Source organism: Acartia tonsa, chromosome 13 (assembly GCF_053477335.1).
Source record: "Acartia tonsa isolate MP-2025a chromosome 13, ASM5347733v1, whole genome shotgun sequence".
In the NCBI taxonomy this organism is placed as follows: Eukaryota; Metazoa; Arthropoda; class Copepoda; order Calanoida; family Acartiidae; genus Acartia; species Acartia tonsa.
Genome location: NC_137272.1, coordinates 42,351,438 through 42,374,495, shown reverse-complemented (window position 1 = coordinate 42,374,495; position 23,058 = coordinate 42,351,438). Strand labels below are relative to the sequence as shown.

General features: G+C 34.1%; 3 protein-coding genes and 1 long non-coding RNA gene across 4 annotated transcripts; 1 reads left to right on the top strand and 3 right to left on the bottom strand.

Annotated features, from left to right (window-relative positions):
- Window positions 1-37: 37 nt before the first annotated feature.
- Window positions 38-1,569, bottom strand: LOC145304623 (uncharacterized). The gene is made up of 3 exons (XM_080146544.1): window positions 954-1,569; window positions 503-726; window positions 38-295 (listed from the first exon to the last, which is right to left on the bottom strand). The coding sequence occupies exons 1-3, from the start codon at window positions 1,160-1,162 to the stop codon at window positions 153-155; spliced, it is 576 nt and encodes a 191-aa protein (XP_080002670.1). The 5' UTR covers window positions 1,163-1,569; the 3' UTR covers window positions 38-152.
- Window positions 1,570-1,782: 213 nt separating this feature from the next.
- Window positions 1,783-5,486, bottom strand: LOC145304621 (uncharacterized). The gene is made up of 6 exons (XM_080146541.1): window positions 5,377-5,486; window positions 4,716-4,831; window positions 4,277-4,451; window positions 3,257-3,809; window positions 2,882-3,037; window positions 1,783-2,461 (listed from the first exon to the last, which is right to left on the bottom strand). The coding sequence occupies exons 1-6, from the start codon at window positions 5,402-5,404 to the stop codon at window positions 1,870-1,872; spliced, it is 1,620 nt and encodes a 539-aa protein (XP_080002667.1). The 5' UTR covers window positions 5,405-5,486; the 3' UTR covers window positions 1,783-1,869.
- LOC145304622 (uncharacterized) lies at window positions 5,255-7,566 on the bottom strand. The gene is made up of 3 exons (XM_080146543.1): window positions 7,161-7,566; window positions 6,481-6,807; window positions 5,255-6,226 (listed from the first exon to the last, which is right to left on the bottom strand). Exons 1-2 carry the CDS (start codon window positions 7,313-7,315, stop codon window positions 6,501-6,503), a joined length of 462 nt encoding a protein of 153 aa, XP_080002669.1. The 5' UTR covers window positions 7,316-7,566; the 3' UTR covers window positions 5,255-6,226; window positions 6,481-6,500.
- A 159-nt stretch (window positions 7,567-7,725) lies between these two features.
- LOC145303948 (uncharacterized) lies at window positions 7,726-11,954 on the top strand. Its single transcript, XR_013873876.1, has 5 exons — window positions 7,726-8,489; window positions 8,888-8,955; window positions 9,185-9,252; window positions 9,682-9,800; window positions 10,586-11,954. It is a non-coding gene; the product is annotated as an uncharacterized LOC145303948 (long non-coding RNA).
- The last annotated feature ends 11,104 nt before the right edge of the window (window positions 11,955-23,058 follow it).

The following is a 23,058-nucleotide window of genomic DNA, read 5'->3' as shown; positions in this document are numbered from 1 at the left end:
CTAAAAGTCAAAGGAACTGAACTAAAGAAACAGTTACAGATCTGTCATTTTGCATGGCAGTTGTTTTATAAGGGTACAATATGGAACTTTTAGTTTTGGTTTCAAAAAGTGTCATTTCCCCCCCCCCCCTTCTCTGCTTTCAATGTACAAAATTAAATTCCGATAGGAATTACGATGGAGACATCTTGATGCAACAGGTGTACGGAGATATGTGCTACTCTGTACTTCAGTAGGTTGGAGGCTAGTTGTGTTGGAGGATGGCTATAGTCTTCGGGATCGTCAGTCTTGCCTACTCCTAATACCAGGGGTGTATATTTTCAGTGTTTAAAACCATAAAACTTAATTCATATTTCCTAGACCCCCCCTTTACCACACTCTCCTCCTGGCATGATAAGAGAATTACAAATAAATTGTGGTAGGTTAAAAAGGAATTAGATGAAATGTATAGTTCATGAAATATTTCTATACAACAATTAATCATGTGCAAAATATACACCCCTACCTATTATTCTGGAATCTTCAGGAAAGGTGTATGCCGGAAAAAATGTCCTCACTTTGTGGACCAACCATACTGTTTTATCACGACGGCAGTCTGGGACAAAGTAGAGGTCTTGGCAGTCTGTATAGAATTGATTACTTTCGAACTTTCGTTTGTTGGCATTCCTTTTTCCCCTGACAGCCAGCTTTTCATTTATGTACGGTTTCACTGTGTGAAATATCAACAATCTAAATATGTCATTTATGTCATTAATGGCTGTTAAACGGAAAGGTATGTTGCTGGTGAAATCGTTATAGCTTAAGTGTTTGATCAGCAATACACGGAAAGAAAGTTATGTTACATTTTTAAAAATTACATTAAAATTTGTAAAGAGTGGGGGGGGGGGGGAGAAGTGACACTTCTTGAAACCAAAACTAAAAGTCAAAGGAACTCAACTAAAAAAAAATAGTATTACCTGTTTGAAACCTCTTTAAGGCCAAAATTATATCCTCGGATGTAAGTTGATATCACATGATTGGCACTTTCGAAAGCATAACAACTGAACGCCATGGATGGTCCAAATCGGCGGACATGTTCCGGCATATGGTAAAGCATGTGAGTATTGTAACTCAAGCACGATTCGCCGTACATCTCCGCCAATTTTGAGTTCAGGACCATTATCATGGTCTTGAGCTCAGCCACACGTTCAGTTGTTATATGCTCTTCGAGACTGCGCAATATGTGGAATAAAAACTTGCATATCAGACGTTGTTCATCTTTAAGATTTGCCAACTGGAAAAAAAAAACATTGTAATAATTTAAGGGAAAACTAGCTCTTTCGCCCCTAGCCTCTAGGGGCTTCGCCCTATATACTTATTGGAAGTCCACCCTCCTCAATAGAAATATATATATAATATAGCACACGTGCGCAAATTTAAAAAGAATGTTATTGCTATACAATATAATGAAACTGAAATAAGCTTTAAATTCTAAAAAGATTATAATATGGTAAAAACCTACCTCTGCATAAAATATCATATGGTAAAAGCCCAGTACTTTGAATTCAGAACTTTTCAAATTGAGGGCTAGCTTCTTCTCTGTCAGGCGCATGATGGACGTACGGGGAACGCGATCAAAATCGCCAACAAGCTTCAATTGATCGTTGATTTCATCTATAATTGGAGTTACTGCAGTTCATGGTAAAATATGGGTGATAAGGAGAAAATTTTCAAAATTTAAGTTCTTTAAACTTTTCAAACTAACACTCTTTTAAGCGGCATAACAAGGCGTACAAATAATGTGTAATAGACATAAATCTAAAAATGCAGAATTTTATCGCAGTGCCGAGAAATGCGCGAAGAAAACACCTATTTTACGCGTCATTTCTTTAGTCAAATGCAGTACATCCCTGTAATTCTCTCCATTTGAACTAAGTCTTCTTCTTCCAATTCTGGATAACTATTACGTCCTTTCTTCAGGTACGTCATCACTTTCTTTACATAGCCCAGGTGCAACGCGTGCATCGGATCACTGGGGGTATCTTGTATTAAATCCAAGCTCGGGTCAAGCTCAGAAAAACTGGTTTTCATGTTCTGATTATTTTCCTCTAACTTGCGGAATTTCTCGTCAGACCTCGGCGTACCCATATTTTGACTGTCACTGGGGTAAAATACATTCATTGATTCGAACAATACCAAGTTCTTTTGACGGAGATAAGTCTGTGAAAAAGTCATCCCTGGAAGGTCACAGTGTGGGCATCCATTTTTTGATCCATGGCCAAGAATGCCGAATACATCGGCTCTCGCAACGGCATCGTGGATGATGGTTCTACATTGAAAGGTATGTCCAGGTAATCCTTCTTGAATTAGTTTGTTGATGAATCGGGTAACATTATCCAGAAAGTTGTAACTGTAGGGACGCCTCCTCGTCTTCTCAAATATGCTGACTGGCAATATAACACTGAAATCCTTGTTGAAGAATAACCTGAAATAATAAAGAAGAATTAATAATAATAGCATTTAATACCTTAGACTTAAAATTGTAGTCACTGATTTATAAAACGTAAAGGCTGGTAAAATTTTACCGTAAAAGTGGTAAAAACTAGGTTTACTTATGGTATTAATTAAGTCCTGGTATACAGTAAGACAGATTTTTATATATGTATGCAATAGAAAAAAGTATCAATTGTAAACTTAGTTTTCTTTCTTATTTGTTTATTGAATGGTTTCCTAAACTTTGGCTTTAAAAATCTGGGCTGTCAATTGATGTAAAACAAATATTTTGATATCCTTTGAAATATAGGCTGCCAATCCTAAAAAATATTTTTTCGAGGGTCATGCTGTATATGAAAAGAACTTTATCCCAACCCAACCCTTTCAAATCCACAATATATTAATTACTTACCTAATCCAGACAGTATAATAGGAGATATGAGATCCCTGAGCTGCTTTCACTCCGTCGCCCGAGATGTCAAAAGTTATATGATCATCAACGGCCTGTTGTCCATTCAACCGTTTAAAGTCTGTGATGGCGTCTTGGAGGATCTCATAGGTAGGGAATCTGGAAAAAGAAATATATTTTTAACTAATAATAGCTTATAATATTGTTCTCAAGTTGTCGCAGGAAGCAATATACCAAAGAATGATCAAACTGATAATTAGAACACTTGAAAGTTTGTTGTTAAAAAAGGAGAAAAATCGACATGTTTAAAATGGACGTACGGAAATTCTGGTAATGATTATAGAAATGCTACGCTTTCTAAATCGTATATAAACATACCTGCACTCAATCAGTGAACCAGGAGCATTTGTAGGATTATATTTGTTTTCTTTGATTTCAACTTTGTATTTGGGTTTGAATAATGTATTATATGACGGAAATTTGAAAATACACGAGCGTTTCAGAATTGCCAGGATGATTCTAACTTTGTTGTGAGAGATGGGGTTGTCTAGAACACAAACGCTTCTGAAATCATTAACAATTTCTTTCTCAAGTTCTGTAAGATGTTTGAAGGGATCCCCGTCATGATCGCCATCAGGTTCGCCATCAGGTTCGTCATCAGGGTCATCGTCATCATCTGGGTCAAAATCATCTTCAGGTATATCAAACAATTCGACGTGTTCCCAGTCCTCGGCATCTTGAATGCTGTCATTGTCTGCATCATTATTATCGTTGGTATTATTGTTGTTAATATTGTCTACAACAATATTAATGTAGTTTGTTTCTTCAGGATTGTTATTTAATCGCTCCAAAACTTGGTTTGCGTAGCATTGATAACATATACTTTCGGTTTCCTTTGTGAAGTTGGTATTGCAGCCTGTACAAACTTTACCTAAAAAAATACGATGTTAAACATGGTGTTTTATAGTTATAAACCTTCCCGGGACCTATGTGAAGGTACCCTGTAAAGGAGAACCCAATCGGTTCAGCGGTTAGCAAGATCCTTTTGAACAGACACACAGACATCCTGTTACTTTAGTAAAAGGATAATGCCGTAAAGAAAAACTAGTCAAATTAGAAAGTTAAAAAATTAAAAATTCCAGAAAAAGTAGATAAATGTAGAGAGTGGGTGAAGGTGGGTTAGGTTAAGGGATCCCATGTAGAATATACACCCCTGGAACAAGGATATCTTGAGACAAACTTAACTAACGTTTGATCAAACCAATTGTTTGAAATTTAGATTGAAAGGAAAATAAAAAACAAAAATTGGGAGACAATGTTTGTGGGAATTTGGACAAACAAACAACAAACAGACAGACCGACATCGTTCTACTTTATATTACAGATATTGTAGGTTACCTTTTGACGATGCAGTTTCGTTCTCATATTCCACATCCATCAAATCCTCCTGCTGTTCTTCTTCTAGTAATGGCTGACTGTCTTCACTTTGTTTATGTTTCTTGCGCCAGTATTTACTTCTGGCTCTCGTTGCATTACAGAAGAGTTTTCTTATGGACCTCAGTTTATGCTGCAACTGGAAAAAGATTACATAATTAGTGAATTACTTATTTAAAATAATATAGGGGAGTTGTTATGGATCGTTATTTGGGCAAGCTACACGTGTCAATTGATTACAGTAAATATGACTATACTGGTGTAAGAGCAAGCATGTTTATAGTGCGCTGACTGCAAGTGAAAAATAGAAATTAAAGTCGAGCATAGATTATACTTTAAGTACAGTAATGAAAAGTAAGGTCTCATCTTAAATATGTAGAAATAATTAGTTGTAAAAAGTCACCTGTACATTTTTCGTCTTATCTCCACTTCTTATACGCTTCAGTAGAGCTTTAGAGAGTGTACCAATCAAATTGTCTCCCATTGCAATAACGTCTAACAGGGGTGTATAGGTAACTCCTGAAATAAGAAGTATATGTTATAATCAGGGATGTATATTCTGCATGGGATCCCCTGCTCAGGGGGGGGGGGGGGGGGGGTGGAAATAAAAAATAAGTGGTTGGAGGAAAAAAAAATGTAAAAATTAAGAAAACTGAAAACATTTTTTCCATTTCCCCCCCCCCCCCCTCCTTGGTGAAAAAAAACTAAAGAAATGTGTGGTAGGAGGGATAAAATAAATGAAGTATAGAGTTCTTTAAATATTTTTCTATTTCCCCCCCTACTTTTTCAGAAAAATCTAGGGGGGAAAAAAAATAAAAAAATTTGTAGCAGGGGAAAAAAAATAAATCTTGTGCAGAATATACACCCCTGGTTATAATAATAAGGTTATTACTTGTTTACATATAACGAAAGAAGGAGAAAGTAAAAAAGGGGGGGGGGGGGAGTGACACTTTTTGAAACCAAAATTAAATGTCAAAGGAACTCACAAAATAAAGAGTTAGAGTTACAAACAAGAAAATACCCTTATTTATTCTTTGATTGTCTATAAAATTAATTAAACTTACCTATCAAAATTGTGATCCAATTATACATACGTCATCCAGCGTTGGTCTGACATTTTTTTACTTTGAAAAAAATAACTATATACAATATATACATAAAATTTTGTTTGTTCCAGTCCTGACCTGGATAATACCTATATAAATTTCCTGCCTTCCCTGAAAAGCCGACGAACGCATATATAATCGAGCCCCACTGGTCGTGACTTTTGCAGAATTCTGCAGTTGCATGGAGTTTTATTATAACAACAATGTTGAACCCAGATAAATTTGTTAATTTGCTATAAAATAAATAATAATAAATAATAAAAAACAACATAACAAAAATATCAAAAAACAAAAACAAAAAATAAAACATATCAATTAAGATCTCCTAGAGAGCTATAGCCAGAAGCTTAAAAAACTGTACACGTGCATACGTAATCGTCGGCTTTAGGGGTAAATAATGTTTATTAATGTTTATATGCAGGAAATTATATATCTGCACGACCAGTGGGGCTCGATCACTGTCACCATGGGTACTTAATTATAAAATATATGGGCGCTGCAATCAAAGAGAGGTTAACGTAAATGTTCTGAAAGAACAAATTGATGTTATCCTCTTAGGAAATACCCCCCCCCCCCTAGAAAAACGGCCCCTGGCCTCTACCTAGCCGTATAACTTAACCTAGCCTAACCTAACCCAGCAATTTAGTTTGGGGGGGGGGGGATGGGGAGTTAAATAATACAAACAAAATTTTCTAAGAGGATAACGCCACAAATTACAATTAAAATTCGCTTTCAGCATGGATATCCGGAGGCTGGATGAAATCGCCGGCGGCGAGCTCGGCTTCTCCTAGCTTCTCCTTTCTCTTCCCTGAAAGGAAAGAACATTGAATTAAAAATGAGAAAACTAAAGCGTTTTTTAATGAAGAAACTCAAAGAATTCTGAAACATTTTTTGGTTAAAAACAATTTTTTCCCCTGCTACAAAAGACAACTAGCCATGAACAAGAGCATGTGATTTGAAGCAACTTCCATCATTGATCCACTTATTTCTTTTTTCCCCCTCCCCTCCCCCCCCCCCCCCGGAGCAGAATATACACCCCTGCAATAATTTCGTAGTTTTTACCTTGTTACTCTGGGTTTTATTTAGAAAAAAGGGCTGACGTTGGTGAGGAAAGGTGCACAGTCGGCTTCATGGTCAATGACACGTCTCTCGGTATCATCCAGGCGGGGTCTCTCGTTCTCGTAGAGATTCTCGGGCATAGGTTCAATCTTCTTTAAGTGTGTCTCTACCCAACCGTGATGGTATAAGAGTTTTACTATTTCAACAGCGTCATCAATGCCACATGATTCTTCTTGAACTCGAATATTTAGCTTGGAGAAGAGTCTCAACATCCTAACCATGAGGGCGTCCCATCTGTCATGCAGCTCGTGGTATTGGTATGGATCCATCCTAATTTGAGGAATGATTATTTTGTTTGTCTTGTTTATTTTTGGGAGGGGTGTGATTAATGTTTTTTAACTTTCCGGTATTTTATTTGTCCTTAAACAAGGGGGGGGGGGAGAAGGCCTGGAGCTCCGGAACCTGGAGGCCTATCCAAAAAATATTAAAACTTGGGAAAATTCATCATATAAGAATGATTTTATCCCTAATAACCTATACTCTCAGTCCAAAGATAAAGCCTATACTCCCTGTTTACGCAAATGTGTCAAAACTTCCCCCCCCCCCCCCCCCCTATTTATTTAGAACAAATTTTGTAGCAGGAGAAAAAAAATAAATCTTATACAGCTAATATACACCCATACCTGTTATTATGATGTACGCGTACCCAGGTGATTAACTTGAATAGCCTGTTATTCAGAACTATCTGAAAAGGTAGAATATTTAAGAAATAAAAAATTACAAAATAAAAATAGCTCGTATTCATTCGAATCCGGTGGATAGGAACAGGTGTTCTCATTCATACGCCAAAAAACTAGGTAACTAGCATATCGTATTATATGCATGGTTTTCTACGAATATAAAAATCTAAAAGCATAAGATTAAAAACAGTTATTTTTAGCCAGTGCCTCCGGCACCTCTGGGCCAAAAAAGTAGTTTCATTCTTATAATTGTACTCCTATATTTGCGACAATCCGTTTATACTACGGTGCAAGACATATATTTATTAATTTTACATTTAAAAAAGTCCTGTATATTACGTAAGCTAAAAAGAGTCCCAAAAATGGGAGAAAAAACGAATACGAAGAATATTTTAGAAAGAATTTTCAATAATTAATGATAAAATTTGAATTATAAAACAGAATGATACATATTAACGTCTTAATTCACTGTACTTTCACTAAAAATGATTACTAAAATACAAAAATGCACCGTAGTCATATAGTCCAGTTGAATTATTGCGCCGATGGAAAGTTACGGTTGCCAACATACAGATTGAATAGGTGGCAAAACACTTTGCAAGACAGTTATATTTTTAATCGTAAAATTGCAACGAATAATAACATTTCATGAATTATATAAGTTATGCAGTTTTAATTAATTAACCGGTAAAATATTAAAATGATATTATATACATAAGGTGTTTTTTAAAGTTTGGCAACTTTGTCCAGCACGTTGATTTTATCATCTGAAAACAGGGTTACGAAAGTTAAATAAATGTAAATTTTTTTTAATGTGAATGTAATATATTTTTGGCAATGACTTAAATGAAATATCATCGATAAAATATAAAAAAATATATTGCAATGGATATAAAAGAAATATTTTTCAATATAAAGTTGTATACCTGTACAGAGCATGTGCATGAATGCCGCTATACCGATTGAAAACTATTGTAAACAATGAGTGTTATAGTTCAAGTCTCTTAGAGAAAATACGTGTTATATCCAAGTATGATTGACAGGAGATGGTCCATGTCACAAGATTTATATGAATGTCAGTTAAGAACTCCTAGAGAGCTATATATTCAGAAGTTTAAAAAAGTACTTGTCTACCAGTCTTGGCTGTTAGTGTTGATATATGGACCCTGCAATCAAAGAGATGATAGTCAGATGTTTAAAAAAGTACGTGTCCACCTTCAGTCTTGGCTGTTAGTATATGGACCCTGCAATCAAAGAGTGGTTTGCGTAAAAGTAAGTGTTTAAATAATTTTAATATAAAAACATTAATAATATAGGACCTTGAGCGTACGGTTTTAGGCTGCCTTCGATTAACGGTTTAAGTTTTACTAGCGGCTATGCCCCTTAGAAGCCTCTAGGGGCACTTAAAGTAGGAAGAGAAAAGTCGAGGCCTCATCCTATTTTTAATTTGAGTTTCAGCTATAGATTAAAATAAATAAAAAGCTTCGTTGTAAAAGAGAACAATATTAATATATATAATAGGATAATTGTTTTAAGCCTTTTTTAAACCTTTTTGATTTGATCTAAGAAACACTTTTTATCCTATTCTTAATATTAAATAATCCGGGTTTAATATATATGAATGTAAGAAATATTAATAAATTATATTTAAATTGAATATTGTTTTTCAGGTTCAGCAACACTGATTCATCAGAAATAACTATTTGGGCGCTGCAATTAAAGAAGGGCTCACTTAGTAGTAAGTTTTAAATAATGTAATAAAAAAATCAATATAATTTAGGACCTTACGCATGGTTTTAAGCTACTTCGATAAACTGTTTGTTTTATAATTTTTTAAACCTTTTTGATATATGATATAAGAACGACTTTTTATCCTATTCTTAATATTTAAAGTATTCTACTATTAATATATATAAATAATAATAGAAATATTAACAAATTATATTTCAATTAATATTGTTTTTCAGACTTAACCAGGAATCAGATTCGTGAGAAAATATATGGGCGCTGCAATTAGTGAATGGTTTACATAGAAGTAAGTGTTAAAATAATTTTAATAAGAACATGGATATTTTAGGCCATGTTATTAAGACTATCCTTTAACGAAACCTTTTTAATTCAACCTTGCTACGAAGCCTTGTGTGATACCGGTAGAGTGTTTGAGTTCTTAGGGAACCACACTAATTACATAATATTATCTTGAGTTAGACAGGTTTTATAAGCTGTAAACAGACTAATACAATTAGATATGTCATTATCTTTAAATTATTTATTATAATTTATATAATAGCACCTTTGAAATAAGCTCATATTATATCCAACCTATATTCGCCCTTTAAGGTTTATGATTGTTTTAAGCGTAACGAAGTTTTATACCCTTAATAGAAAGATATTATAAGATGTGTTTTGTAAAATAATATTAAAAATATATATAAATTATATTTCAATTAATATTCTTTTTCAGGTTTAGCTTCGCACACAGCTGGGTGTATTCTCTGATTATAAGCTGACCGCAATTCGACCGTGGAACATTTCTTAAGCACCAACATGAAGCTGTTGCCATCAGAAATTCATCCGTTAAAAGTAAGTGTTTAATTATTTGTAATAAAAGATAGTTGGAATAATCCTACACGCAACTACGGCAACACCTCGGCCCCAAAAGGTAGTTTCCATGTATACAAGCATAACAAATATGAAGTTAATATACACAGACACACATCGAACTACCTTTATGAAACTGTATACTAAATTATATTAACAATTAAGCTATTATTAAATTTATTAGATAGATATTAAACTGGTTAGACAAAAGTTAATACATAAAAATAATGTACTAGATAGGTAGCTATTTAAAATTAGATTTTACTACTTTATATTATTGAAACAGTACATTCAGGATATTATTAAAATCTAAACAGCATTACATTCATCCTCGTGCATGTTTACTTCGTGAAGAACAGCTGCCAGTTCGGCAGCCTGGGCAGCGGCGGGCAGCAGAGGGGAAGGACGGCAGCGATTAAGATGTGTAGTAATCCATCCATGTTGATATAACCTCTTACAAACCTCCCTCTGGATCTCAACATTGTCAGTTCTGGCTCTAATCTCTAGACTCTCTCTTAGTACTAACATACGACTATTTAATTCATACCATAACTCCAAATTCCCGTTATAAGACATTCTTAGTTTCTCTCAGTCTGGTTATGTATTGATAACTGAATTAAACTTTCTCTAATAAGCAGGCACATACACAAGCTGTATCTACTTTCTCCATGAAATTTTCCCAAAACCGTTAACTTTCCTTTTTGTAAGGCCTTTTTGATTTGTTAATCCTTTAATTGCTTAATTTAAAAATGAATATTCTTTTTCAGGATTTTGGAGTTGAACCAGTTTTGAAGTACGTGGAGCTTTGCAGTTCCATGGAGAACAACGAGAGTTCCATCTCAACATGTAACAGTCACAGATTATACAAAAAATTTCATTATTTATTATAACGACAATGTTGAACCGAGAAAATATGTTAAAATATGTTAGTCAGTTAAAATTAACAAATAATTTACAGAACGATACTAATAAGTTTTATTATGACGATCAATGTTGAACAGAGAATATTCTGTTAGTCAGTTAAAATTAACTTAAATAAAGCGTATTGATTACAATCAGTGTTTATTATGACGACAATGTTGACACCTAACATTCCACAGCTAAAATTCTAAAAAATATTGACTTTAACATATAAAGCGTATTGATTACAATCCGCCCAATCGGTGTTTATTAATTAAGTTCTACTCGAGAGCTCCAAACATTCCACAAGCTAAAATTCTAAAAAATGTTATTTACAGAAACGATACTAGTAAGTTTTGTAGTTTCAGTATTGACCTGGATAATATCTATATGACCTGTTATGTTATAATATGAAATAAATTCTAAATAAAATCATTATCATCATTATATTTTATTTGCGATTTTTATCATTAAGTAGAAGGATGTTTGTTTGGAAAAATCTGGACTTAGCCTAAAAATTTACCTAAAAATATTGACAAGAATTTAATTAACAAGTAAGAATGGAAAAACCTACCTTAAATACTGGAGATCTTGAGGCAAGTATAAACTTGTGCACTTTTAATTTGGAGGTACTAGTTTCTATCAAACAATCAGTAAACTCTGGATCCTCAAAACAATTCTCCAGGTCACCAGAGAGACAGGATACTGCACTTTCAGGTCCAGGTTTTATAACTTCCAGCCAAATAGTCAGAGTACCTCCAGGTAGGAGACTTGCCTGATTGTTCTTCAGTACATTAATCTCCATAAAAGCAGCATTACAATTTACCTCTCCAGGTGGCACTGTTATCAATCGACATTTAGGCATCAGTAGTAGACTGTTGTTATCTTGGATGCCAATCTTTTGTAGTTTCAGTATTGACCTGGATAATATCTATATGACCTGTTATGTTATAATATGAAATAAATTCTAAATAAAATCATTATCATCATATTTTATTAATTTCATATTCCATATAACGAAAGCAAATAGTGCTGAGTAAAAGGATGCTTTGTTTGGAAAGTATTAGGTCTGAATATTTCCTCATTATATTTTATTTGCGATGTTTATCATTAAGTAGAAGGATGTTTGTTTGGAAAAATCTGGACTTAGCCAAAAAATTTACCTTGTCAATTTTTACCAAAAAGTTGGTCAAATTTTACCAAGTTTTTTTTTTGGCAGAGTCCAAAAATCTGGACTTAGCCTAAAAATTTACCTTGTCAATTTTTACCAAAAAGTTGGTCAAATTTTACCAAGTTTTTTTTTTTGGCAAAGTCCAAAAATTTGGACTTAGCCTAAAAATTTACCTTGTCAATTTTTACCAAAAAGTTGGTCAAATTTTACCAAGTTTTTTTTTTTGGCAAAGTCCAAAAATTTGGACTTAGCCTAAAAATTTACCTTGTCAATTTTTACCAAAAAGTTGGTCAAATTTTACCAAGTTTTTTTTTTTGGCAAAGTCCAAAAATTTGGACTTAGCCTAAAAATTTACCTTGTCAATTTTTACCAAAAAGTTGGTCAAATTTTACCAAGTTTTTTTTTTTGGCAAAGTCCAAAAATTTGGACTTAGCCTAAAAATTTACCTTGTCAATTTTTACCAAAAAGTTGGTCAAATTTTACCAAGTTCATTTTTTTTGGCAAAGTCCAAAAATCTGGACTTAGCCTAAAAAAATACCTTGTCAAATTTTACCAACTTTTTGGTAAAAATTGACCAAATTGTGTTTTTTTGTCTAAGTCCGAAAATTCGGACTTAACCTGAAAAATAGAGTTGTAAAATTGACCACATTTTTGGTAAAACTTCCAAAAGTGGTAAAATTGAAAAAAAAAAAAAAAATTTAAATTTAGGCTTCATTGTATAAAAGTCATTATTTTAAAGTACTACAACTGATTATGAAGAGCTGTTTTTTATTTAAAACACAAAAAACGGGTTTTTTTGTTTCGTCAAATTTTACAAAAAAAATGGTAAAATTTGACTAATTTTTTGGCTAAAATTTTTCCTGGTAAAATTTACCACGAAACTGGTATATTATACCAGGTTGACCAGCTTTACCACTTTTCTGGTAAAACGACTCTTTTTTTATGGTATTTCGTAGAACCTGGGTTAATTTACAGCCAAATGTCTCCTCTATCCCAAAAAAGGTTTATTTAAATAAATTTTGGTGTGACACATATACAGAGTTGCTACGCTTCTCAGGGAAGCCTATTTGGGCCACACATCCCAAAAAAAACCTTTGGTACCTGTCTCGAAAGAGTTTAACTAATTTGTATTCAAAGTTTATGTCTAAACCTGACATTTTGATTTACAACTAGTCCGCGTATTTTTTGCCATTGTTAGGACATCAAAAGGTTATAAAATTAGTAGGGATATATTATCTAAAGAATAACTATGATGAGTATTACAACCTTTGTCTGTAAGTCCTAATTGTGCATGTTAAAGACTTTTAATAAAACTAGCGACTACGCCCCTAGAGGCATCTAGTGTCAATTTAAATGTTGTCTATAATTTTTAATAATTTCTATGTTGCGTTCGAGTCTCTACGTAAAAAAAATTTTACCCTCCACCAATATAGTTATAAACCTTCCCAGGACCTATGAGAACCCCATCGGTTCAGCGAGATCCTTCGGTAAAAACAGACAGACATCGTTTTACTTTGTATTATAGATAATGACTCCATAGTTTTAACACTTTTACTTTGTATAAACCAATCTCAATTCAATCTTTATATAAAAGCAACAGGAGATATTTAATTCTGTCTTTCTGTTTGTACAGAAAGATCTGTCTAACCACTGAACTGTTTTGGTTCTCCTTTACAATGTAGTTTAAATGAAAGTTATTTATGTTATCGAATGGTATAACAAGTTATCAAAAGGGATGTGTGATGTCATAAAATACTATGTTGCGTAATAAATAAGTATTTTTGTGACGTCACACATGACACTTTCCGCATATTCTAGCAAATGAACTTCAAAACCTTTAATAAAAAATTCCTTGACACACACTAGTATTGAAAGATGGATGGTTCCAACCGCAGTTTATTTGAATATTTAAAGATGGGCGGTTCAGTTCAGTTCAGTCGCGTCTCTCTTTTGGACTGTGGAGTCCAGAGAATACGGCCACCCTGCTCCTCCATGAATTCCTTTTTGTGGCAAGTGCTTCAGCTTCTCCCCATGTTAATTTCAAATTAAAGAGGTCCTTTTCAGTGCTCCGCCTCCAGGTCATTTTTGGTTGTCCCCGTTTACGTTTACCAGTGGTGGGGTTCCATTTTAAGCACTTTTTTGGAAACCTATTTTCTTCCATTCTGAGCACATGTCCTAGCCATCTTAGTCTTTTAAATTTCACTTCTGCTTCAATACTATTGCACTTGGTCTTAGCATACAGCTCAATGTTTGACATTTTGTTTGGCCAGAATATTTTGCAAATTCTTCTTAGGCAGCTATTGTGAAATGCATTAAGTTGATTTGTTTCAGTTTTCACAGTTCTCCAGCATTCAGCTCCATAAAGAAGAACTGATTTTACATTACTGTTGTAAAGTCTGATTTTTGTTTTCAGAGCAAGTTTCTTTGAATTCCAAACGTTGTGTAGACTGTTGAAAGCAACCCTAGCCTTATCAATCCTGGTTTTAATATCAGCTTTTGAGCCATTTTCACTGCTGATAACACTCCCCAAATAGGTGAATTTGTTGCTTTGTTTCAATTGTTCACCATTTATTGTTATAGTTTGATCAGGGTTTGTAGGTATATTCATAATTTCAGTCTTCTTGACATTAACAAAGAGCCCGACTTGTCCTGCGTATTTGACTAGTCTATCTGTCTTAGCTTGTAGATGTTTAATTGTTTCTGAAATCAGTGCCAGATCATCAGCAAAGTCCAGATCTTCTAGGTGTCCTAGTATGCCCAGCTGGAGACCACGTTTTTTGTCCTCTGTGGTTTTCTTCATCACCCAGTCAATGACCAATATAAATAGAATAGGTGATAAAATGCATCCCTGTCTAACTCCAGTGCTTATTTTAAAGAAATCAGATGTCTTATTGTTTCCAACTGAAACACAGGCTTGGAAGTTGTCATAAAATTTAGTTATCATAATTATCATCTTTTCAGGTATACCATAACTTCTTAGTATTTTCCAGAGTTTTTGTCTGTGTATGGAGTCAAAGGCCTTAGAGAAATCAACAAAATTTACATGGAGTGGCTTGTTAAATTCAACACATTGTTCAATAACTGTCCTAAGGGTGAAAATTTGGTCAACACAGCCTCTTCCAGCACGGAACCCAGCTTGTTCTTCTCTTAGTTTATTGTCAATTTTCTCATCAATTCTGTTTAAAATAACTTTACATAGGACCTTGCTTGGGATAGAAAGCAGCATAATTCCTCTCCAATTATCACAATTGTTCAAATCTCCCTTCTTAGGTAGTTTTATGATTATACCTTTAGACCAGTCAGTTGGTATCTTTTCTTGTCTCCAAATTTTATCAAAGAGATCAGTCAGAGTCCTAGCAGAAAGATCTATGTCTGCCTTAAGCATTTCAGCAGTTATCAAGTCAGGTCCAGGTGCTTTGTCGTTCTTTAGACTATGTATAGCAGCTTTAACTTCTTGAATAGTTGGTGGTCTTGTGTCTATGTCTATTTCATGTCCTGGTTCTGGTTCAGCAGTAATTTCAGGTTCAGGTCTGTTCAAAACTTCTTCAAAATGCGATTTCCACCTTTCAGCAACTTCTTTTTCTGTAGTGAGTAATTTACCATCTTTAGCCTTGATAGTTTCACCACTCTTTTTGTTATATTTGCCACTTAATTGCTTGGTTATGTTGTATACTGTTTTCATGTTACCGAAGTCAGCTGCTCTCTGGGCCTTTTCAGCCAGATTGTCAATGTAATCTCTCTTGTCTTTCCTTGTGCGCTTTTTGACTTCTTTGTCTTTATAAGTATATTCAGCTCTTAAATTGCCCATGTCAGCCAAATGTTGAGCATTATGAATTTTGTTTTTAAGATTCTTTCTCTCTTCTATTTTGTTCCATGTTTCTTCAGAGATCCAGTCCTTTTTCTCTGGTTTCTTGTGTCCTAGGATTTCCTTAGCAGTAGATTGAAAGTTTTCTTTAATTGAAGTCCAAGTGATCTCAGTCTCGTCATTTAGGTCCTCTAAGACTTGAAATCTATTTCTGAGTTTTAAGACAAATTCATTCTTTATCACTGGGTCCTTTAATCTTGAAGAATCATATTGTCTGCCAATCTCACTCTTTTTATCATGGCCAGTACGCTTCAGCTTTAATTTAATCTTACTGACAACTAGTTCATGGTCACTGAATATGTCGGCTCCTCTATAGCTCCTACAGTCTTGCATTGATTTGACCCATTTTCTATTGATCATAATATGGTCAATCATGTTTCATGTTTGTCCATCAGGTGTTGTCCAGGTATATTTGTGAATGTTTTTGTGTTGGAATAATGTACCTCCTACGACCATATCATTATTTAAACAGAATTCAAGTAAAAGTTCTCCATTTTCATTTCTTGTACCTATGCCAAAGTGTCCCATTGCATTTTCCACTCCAGTCCTGTCAGTTCCTACTTTAGCATTCATATCTCCAAGAACTAGACACATGTCATGTTTGGGTACTGAGTTTCTGATTGATTGCAGTTGATCATAAAACTCTTGTTTTACTTCTTCACTTTTGTGATTTGTTGGGGCATAGCATTGGATAAGGGTCAACTTGCAGTGCCTTGATTGGAATCTAGCCTTAATTATTCTGTCTGATATAGGTTTCCAGTCTATTAGTGAATTGACATGTCGTTTTTGGATAATTATAGCAACCCCATACATATGTTGACTTTCATGACCAGAATAAAGTATTAGGTGGCCATCTTTGGTTGTGGTTTGTCCTTGTCCTGTCCATCTACATTCTGCAATTCCAAGTATTTCGATATTGTAACTTGTCATTTCTTCAACTACTTGGGCTGTTTTAGTTGACTCATACATTGTTCTAACATTCCAGGTTCCTATCTTACAGCTTTGCTTAGAACTTATTGGTCCTGTCATCAAGTTGATAGCTTCCTTTCGGGTTTCACCACCATCTTTCATATTCTCAGTAAACTGAGCATCAGTTCCAACAGTTCTTGTTTCATGCACACCTCTGGCTGTGTTAGAGCCATAAGTGTTTGAGGTTTTGTGGGTGGTTTCTGTAACTGTGATGATTTTTACAGGTAGGATAGTTAGTCCTACGCAAACCTTTCATATCCCTGGAAGGAAGGGTGACTGGTAAGGGGAGGGACGTCAATATCCCCCAGTACTTCAAGAAGTACCTCCTGCCCTTAAAGATGGGCGGATTTATGCTTTATTTTCGTAGATTTTTTATTACAATTTTTATGAATTGCAGACCAATAAGGATTTTTTTCTCTCACTGTTGTATAAATATTTGGTCTACTTAAACCTTGCTTAATGATTAAATCATTTTAGGCACATTGAAACATTGAGACAACGAACCTTTTAATTTCACTACCTTTGGTTAAAAGTTTTTTCTTATGTGCATGATATGACATATTAGAGTAAAACACTAGAGGGAGAAAGGGTTAAATAACTGTATCTCCTCATCGCAACCACCTTGTGCAACCTTTATATTGGGTCATTGAAAATCAACCAATGGTATCGCTAATATTACACAGCCAAGAAGCAGAAAATAATTTAGAAGCAGACGAAAGACGTCTTTGAAAAATGAAGGGAGGTAGTTGTCTGTATATACATCTATACTATAGATCTATTTTTGGTACATTAAAACATTGGAGACAAAGAACCTTTTAATTTCACTACCTTTATTTGAAAGTTTTTTTCTTATGTGCATGATATGACATGACAATTATTCCGTCACTACTTACAAAATCTACATGTACGCCCGTCAATACCAATACCCATCTTTCAGCTAACGTGCTTGCGCATCCCAGTATGTCCTTACAATACCATTTCCAAGTATAGATAGTCGAACATAATCACGCCTCTAGCAAAAATGAAACGTGTCATTTTATAGTTAGTTGTATCCTTATATACGAGTAAAAGGATGTATTTTTGTCTTTGTGTGTGTCTATCTAACTAAAGAATCTCATTAACCGCTGAATCGATATGGTTTTGCTTCACAGTGAAGTTTCTCATATGTCCTGGGAAGGTATATAATCATTTTGGGAGAGGATGGTGGTACAATTTATTAACTAAACTTAAAAGAGGAGGTTAGTCCCCCCCCCCCCCTCAATATACCTTCAAATGCCCCTAGAGACCGTAGCCGCTATAAAGACAAAAAGAATAAAAAGTGGTAATAACTGATATTTTATCGACATAACTATTATTATGACATTATGATTTAATTCTCATGATGACATTATATGTTGTAATGTTATACAGCGTTACTAAGGTTTTTATGGAACCAGGCTACAATCTGTCAAAATAGATTACAAGTGCCTTAAAACATCTTAAGAATGTTTAGCCCCTTCCCACCCCACCATCCCCTTCTAAAAACTCCTGACAATGACATAGATAATTATTCTCTATATACTGTTATAAATGGTTAGGTTTTGGTCTTTTTTTTATATCATGCTCGTTTACTCTCCTGATTTAAATACAATAGAATAGTATTGCTACTTTTAATTTTAAGAAGAAGTAGTTTCTTAAAATACAGGTTTTATTCCGAAACATTTTTGATCAGTGGTCCTTTCAGAGATCTAAAATGATAAGACATAGGCCGATAAATTGATGTAAATCCCCAGTGATGATGCACAAATTACCCCATCTGTGGATAAAAGTTAGTGGTTGAAAGTTTAAACAATCAACTTAAAAAACCAACCAATCATAATTCAACAAAAGTCCCGAAAGTTGTTGAGCCAACTAATAAAAAAATGGTATAAAACTTTGGGGACTAGTGTAATAAAAAGCCCAATGTCCCCTCCCTCAATGGGTCATTTAGAAGATCGAATCATCAAATATTCTATAACATAACTTTGTTTTTAAAGTATCTTCTGAATTTTAGTCCCTAAACGGTCCACAATCCCGAACAGGTCTTCCCTTTTTTTCTGCACTCCTTTTTAGTCACTAATCTACACCTCTTTTTATACCCTCAAGTATCTTTTTTGGGATGGTCCTACAAACCAAAAATAACATTCACTTTTTTAACTTTCAAGTAAAATTAGTACAATTAAGGAGCTGGTTGTCTGCTAGAGTTTTGATCTAGAATGCCTTTACCCTTCTGATTAGAGTAAAAGAAAATTGGTAGAAAGGGTTAAATAACTGCATCACAACCGCCTTGTGCAATCTTTCTATTGGGTCATTGAAAATCAACCAATTGTGTCGCTTATATTAACACAGCCAAGTAGCAGAAAATAATTTATAAGCATACGAAAGAGGTCTTTGAAAAAGAAAGGGAGGTAGTTGTCTGTATATACATCTATACTATAGATCTGTTCCCTGCTGTAAAAACCTGGCTCTATTTTATTCGTAACTAATATGGATTGAAAAGTAGCTTAAAACCTTTCCAGTAACAATCCAAAACTTTCCTTCAAAATATGAAATAAAATTATAAACTCTTATGTACATGAAAACTTTAATTTTCCTTAAATTGATTTGCTTTTTAAGTTTGAAAATTGTAGCACCATTCAACTAATTTGTTATGTCCTTGTTTGTAAAGAATCTTTCAACTATGTAGGTATCGTATGGTACAAGATTGTCAACAATAATTTCAGATAATTGTACATAGCTTTACAAAGTGTCTCAAATTATTATGTGACATCATAAAAATGAGGGATTATCTATCTTTTTTTAGGGGTTTTATTTCCCACTTCTCCTCTCACCCCTTATTTTAAAGACGTCACATGGCGGATTTTTGAGACATTTTCCGAAAAATCCTAGAAGTGTGAAGGCATAGTATACTAGTACCCAAAGTTTTATAAAGCTGTGTTCTCATTCGTTTGCTTTAAAACTTTGGGTATTTGTTGATAAATTATTTTTGATCTAGAGAAGCTGAAGGGGCAATTTTCTTAATCAACAATGAAAATTTACATCAATTTATCGTCCATTGTCTTATCCCTTAAGGTTCATGTACCTGGACCTGCTAATTTGTAAGAGCACTATACTTCTTATCTATAATACAAAGCAGAATAATGTCTGTCCGTCCGTCCGTCTGAAGCTTAAGATCTCAGTAACCACTGAGCCGATTGGGCTCTACTCTTCAGGGAATATCCCTACTGGTTTTAAGCTATTTTATTAGGGGATGGGACACCCTCAACCCCCCCCCCAAAAAAAAAAAACCTCCCCCAATTTTTTTATCTTTTCTTTTTAAATCTAAAATACAAAAATTGGGTTGATCAAACCTAGTTCATTACCTTTTGGGGCAAAGCCACTAGAGGCTACGGACGAAACCGCTAGTTTTGCATAAAGTACAAATATTGCAATTAAATACTGTCAATTTTGTTGACAATTTTTAATGAATGGTCTTTTTTACCCAATCTCTCAACAAAAACATTAAACTTTTGTTAAATTGTTAAACTCCATGTGTTTTTTTGAGGGGTTCTAATTGACTTGGAATGTATGTTATTCCTGTCAAATTAAATTGTCATTAGAACAACTTTATGTCGATGATATGTCAGCCACGACCACTTTTATTTAAGGCCAAATAGTCGATAATTTTTTCAATTTTGACTGGCAAATTTTTGACATATACAATTTTTATTGATTTGCTATGTTTTATGTCTATCCTATAATATAAAGTAATAAGCTTTTTTGTTTGTAGCGAAGGATCTCGATAACCACTGAACCGATATGGTTCTCTTTAAGAGCGAATCTTTGTATAGGCCCTGAGAGGGTTTTAGGCTATTCTATTTTTATAAATAAGTCTGGGTATGCTATTTAAGCTATTTTTCTGCCCTTATTTAGCTGTTTGAATATAGAGCCCTAGATGCTAGGGGCGCAGCCGCTAGTTTGTAATACAAAGTAGAACGATGTCTGTCTGTCCGTCCGTCTGTCCTTTAAGATCTCGGTAACCACTGAACGATCGTATTCTACTCTTTAGGAAATATACCTACTGGTCCTGTCGTGGTTTTAGGCTATTATCTTGGGAGATAGGCCAAAGCCCCTAGAGGCGAGGGGCGAAGCCGGAAGTGATTTAAATTTGAGAATGTCTTCCAAGCATGGAATATTAAAAAAGGTCAGGACTCATAGATATAAGGGATAAGACAATGGACCATAGATAATTTTGTACATATCAATAATTTTGTAGATTTAAACGGCTTGAGTTTCCAATTATGGAAAGCTCCACATTGGTCCCAAGATTGTTAAAAGGTTTTTTTTTATTTTTAGATTTAATTCTATGTAGTTTTATGCTATTATCCTCCTTTCTCTAACACTTCAAATACACAGCTAGCCGCTAGTAACAACAACAGAACATAAGTTTGACAGGGATAGATAGCGCAATGCCGCGAAAAGAATTAGCAAAGCTCTATAAATCCATAATAACACTGGGCTTAATTTGAATGGCTCTATAGGAAGCTTTGTTCATGAATGTAGGGATAGGACAATTGATTATAAATAAATCCTTTCATTAATTCCCATTAACAGAGAGTAGGAAAATATCTTTTTTATTAGTATTTTTGTAGTTAAGAAAACATCTATAATATAGATGTATATACAGATAACTACCTCCCATCCTTATTCATTGCTACCAAATTTTTTCCTGCTACTCGGCTGTGTTAATAAATTGGTTGATTTTCAATGACCTAATTTAAAGACTGCACAAGGACAGTGCGAGTTATTTACAGTACAGTTATTTAACCCTTTCCCTCTCTACTAATGTTTTAATGTTTTACTTTAATGTTAAGAACTAGAGATTCCTATAAAGTTTTTACCTCCCCCCCCCCAAAAAAAAAAAAAATAAGATAAAAGCCTTGTGAAGACCCACCGGATTTTTATGTCAGTGGAGGCGTGGTGAAGGAACAAAATTGGAAAAATTTTGATGATCCTAATTTTTCTTCAATTAACCTATCCTTGCATCTATGACTTTTAATCAGATGTGTGATAAATAAAATTTCTGATTCTCTGCGGTAAGGTGCAAAGTAAAATACAGAGATATGACATTGGAAAGAAAAACTTCTCTGTCTACATATTTTAGACCTATTGATAATTATGATAACAAAAGCATATTTTAAATCTTCTAGGGGTTTCCCAGAGGGTGTATTTCTTGAGAAGGAAAAGGGGGAAAGCAGGCCTTCCTAATTTAAATTTTAAGAGCGGTGTTGACAACCTTTGACCATAATACGGGATCGCTTCACTATCTAAACTCAAGCTTATAAACCCTAATGGATGCTTAAACCTTGCTGTAGCCTAAATACTTCTTGAGGCTTACCCAACTATGATAAAGCTTTACTAACACAACATAACCCTAACTTATTTAAAGGTTATTTTTGAATATGATTAAAGTCCCTCAACAGATTATGACGTCATACGATAGAATAGCCAATGAGATGCCAGTATACAATACATTGTTATTGACCAATGGTAAAATTTATGCTGGCCTCTCATTTGTTATTTATCGTATGACGTCATAATCTGTTCAGGGACTTCAATCATCTTATTTTTCAATATGGGTACAGTGCAGTTTTGCGTCAATTTCGTGTTTACCATTTGAAAACAAAAGTTAATTTTTGAACGACAAAAAATGTAGTGATTTTTTTGTATCACTATTCCTGAGAAATTTTGGAGGCAAAAAGTAATTGTAATAATTTTAATTTACAACCCTTTCTCCTCCCAATAAATACAGGCTTGTAAAGTCATCTTATCATACATTAGAATTGTAAGATTATCAATAATTTATCGTCCATTGTCCAATACATGTAACCCTTTTATATCTAAGTGTTAAATATTGTCGTATTTTGACATTAAATTTGGTATGCCTGCTTCACGCATAATAGTTGATATCCTAACAGTGCTGTTTCTGCATTATTACCAAATATAAACAAGGATGACAACATCCATAAAAGCGAAGCTCTGAAACAGTAGGACAAATTGTTTAAGGACATACTTACATTGTTAGGACTTGATTATAGAGATGCACCGCGTATAACATGGTACTTCGTTGTCGTAGGAATCGGTAATCCAAAAATCAGATCCATCAAATAATTATATCACAATAAAATTTGTTGTTAAAAATCAACATGTTTTAAATAGATTAACTGACTTTCTGGTAACCATACAGTTGCTACGCTTTCTAAATCGTACCTAACTACTACAGAAATTACCATGCAAAGTTTGAAATCGATAGGACAATTCTAACATGCCTAAATTAA

Coding starts and splice junctions, on each gene's coding strand:
- LOC145304623 (XM_080146544.1), bottom strand. CDS start 1,162: ATGATAATGGTCCTGAACTCAAAATTGGCGGAGATGTACGGCGAATCG. Junction 727..953: donor CTTAAAGAGGTTTCAAACAG/GTAATACTATTT, acceptor TGACATATTTAG/ATTGTTGATATTTCACACAG. Junction 296..502: donor TGAAGATTCCAGAATAATAG/GTAGGGGTGTAT, acceptor CCCTGGTATTAG/GAGTAGGCAAGACTGACGAT.
- LOC145304622 (XM_080146543.1), bottom strand. CDS start 7,315: ATGAGAACACCTGTTCCTATCCACCGGATTCGAATGAATACGAGCTAT. Junction 6,808..7,160: donor CGCGTACATCATAATAACAG/GTATGGGTGTAT, acceptor TCCTCAAATTAG/GATGGATCCATACCAATACC.
- LOC145304621 (XM_080146541.1), bottom strand. CDS start 5,404: ATGTATAATTGGATCACAATTTTGATAG. Junction 4,832..5,376: donor TTGGATCACAATTTTGATAG/GTAAGTTTAATT, acceptor TTCTTATTTCAG/GAGTTACCTATACACCCCTG. Junction 4,452..4,715: donor ATAAGACGAAAAATGTACAG/GTGACTTTTTAC, acceptor ATCTTTTTCCAG/TTGCAGCATAAACTGAGGTC.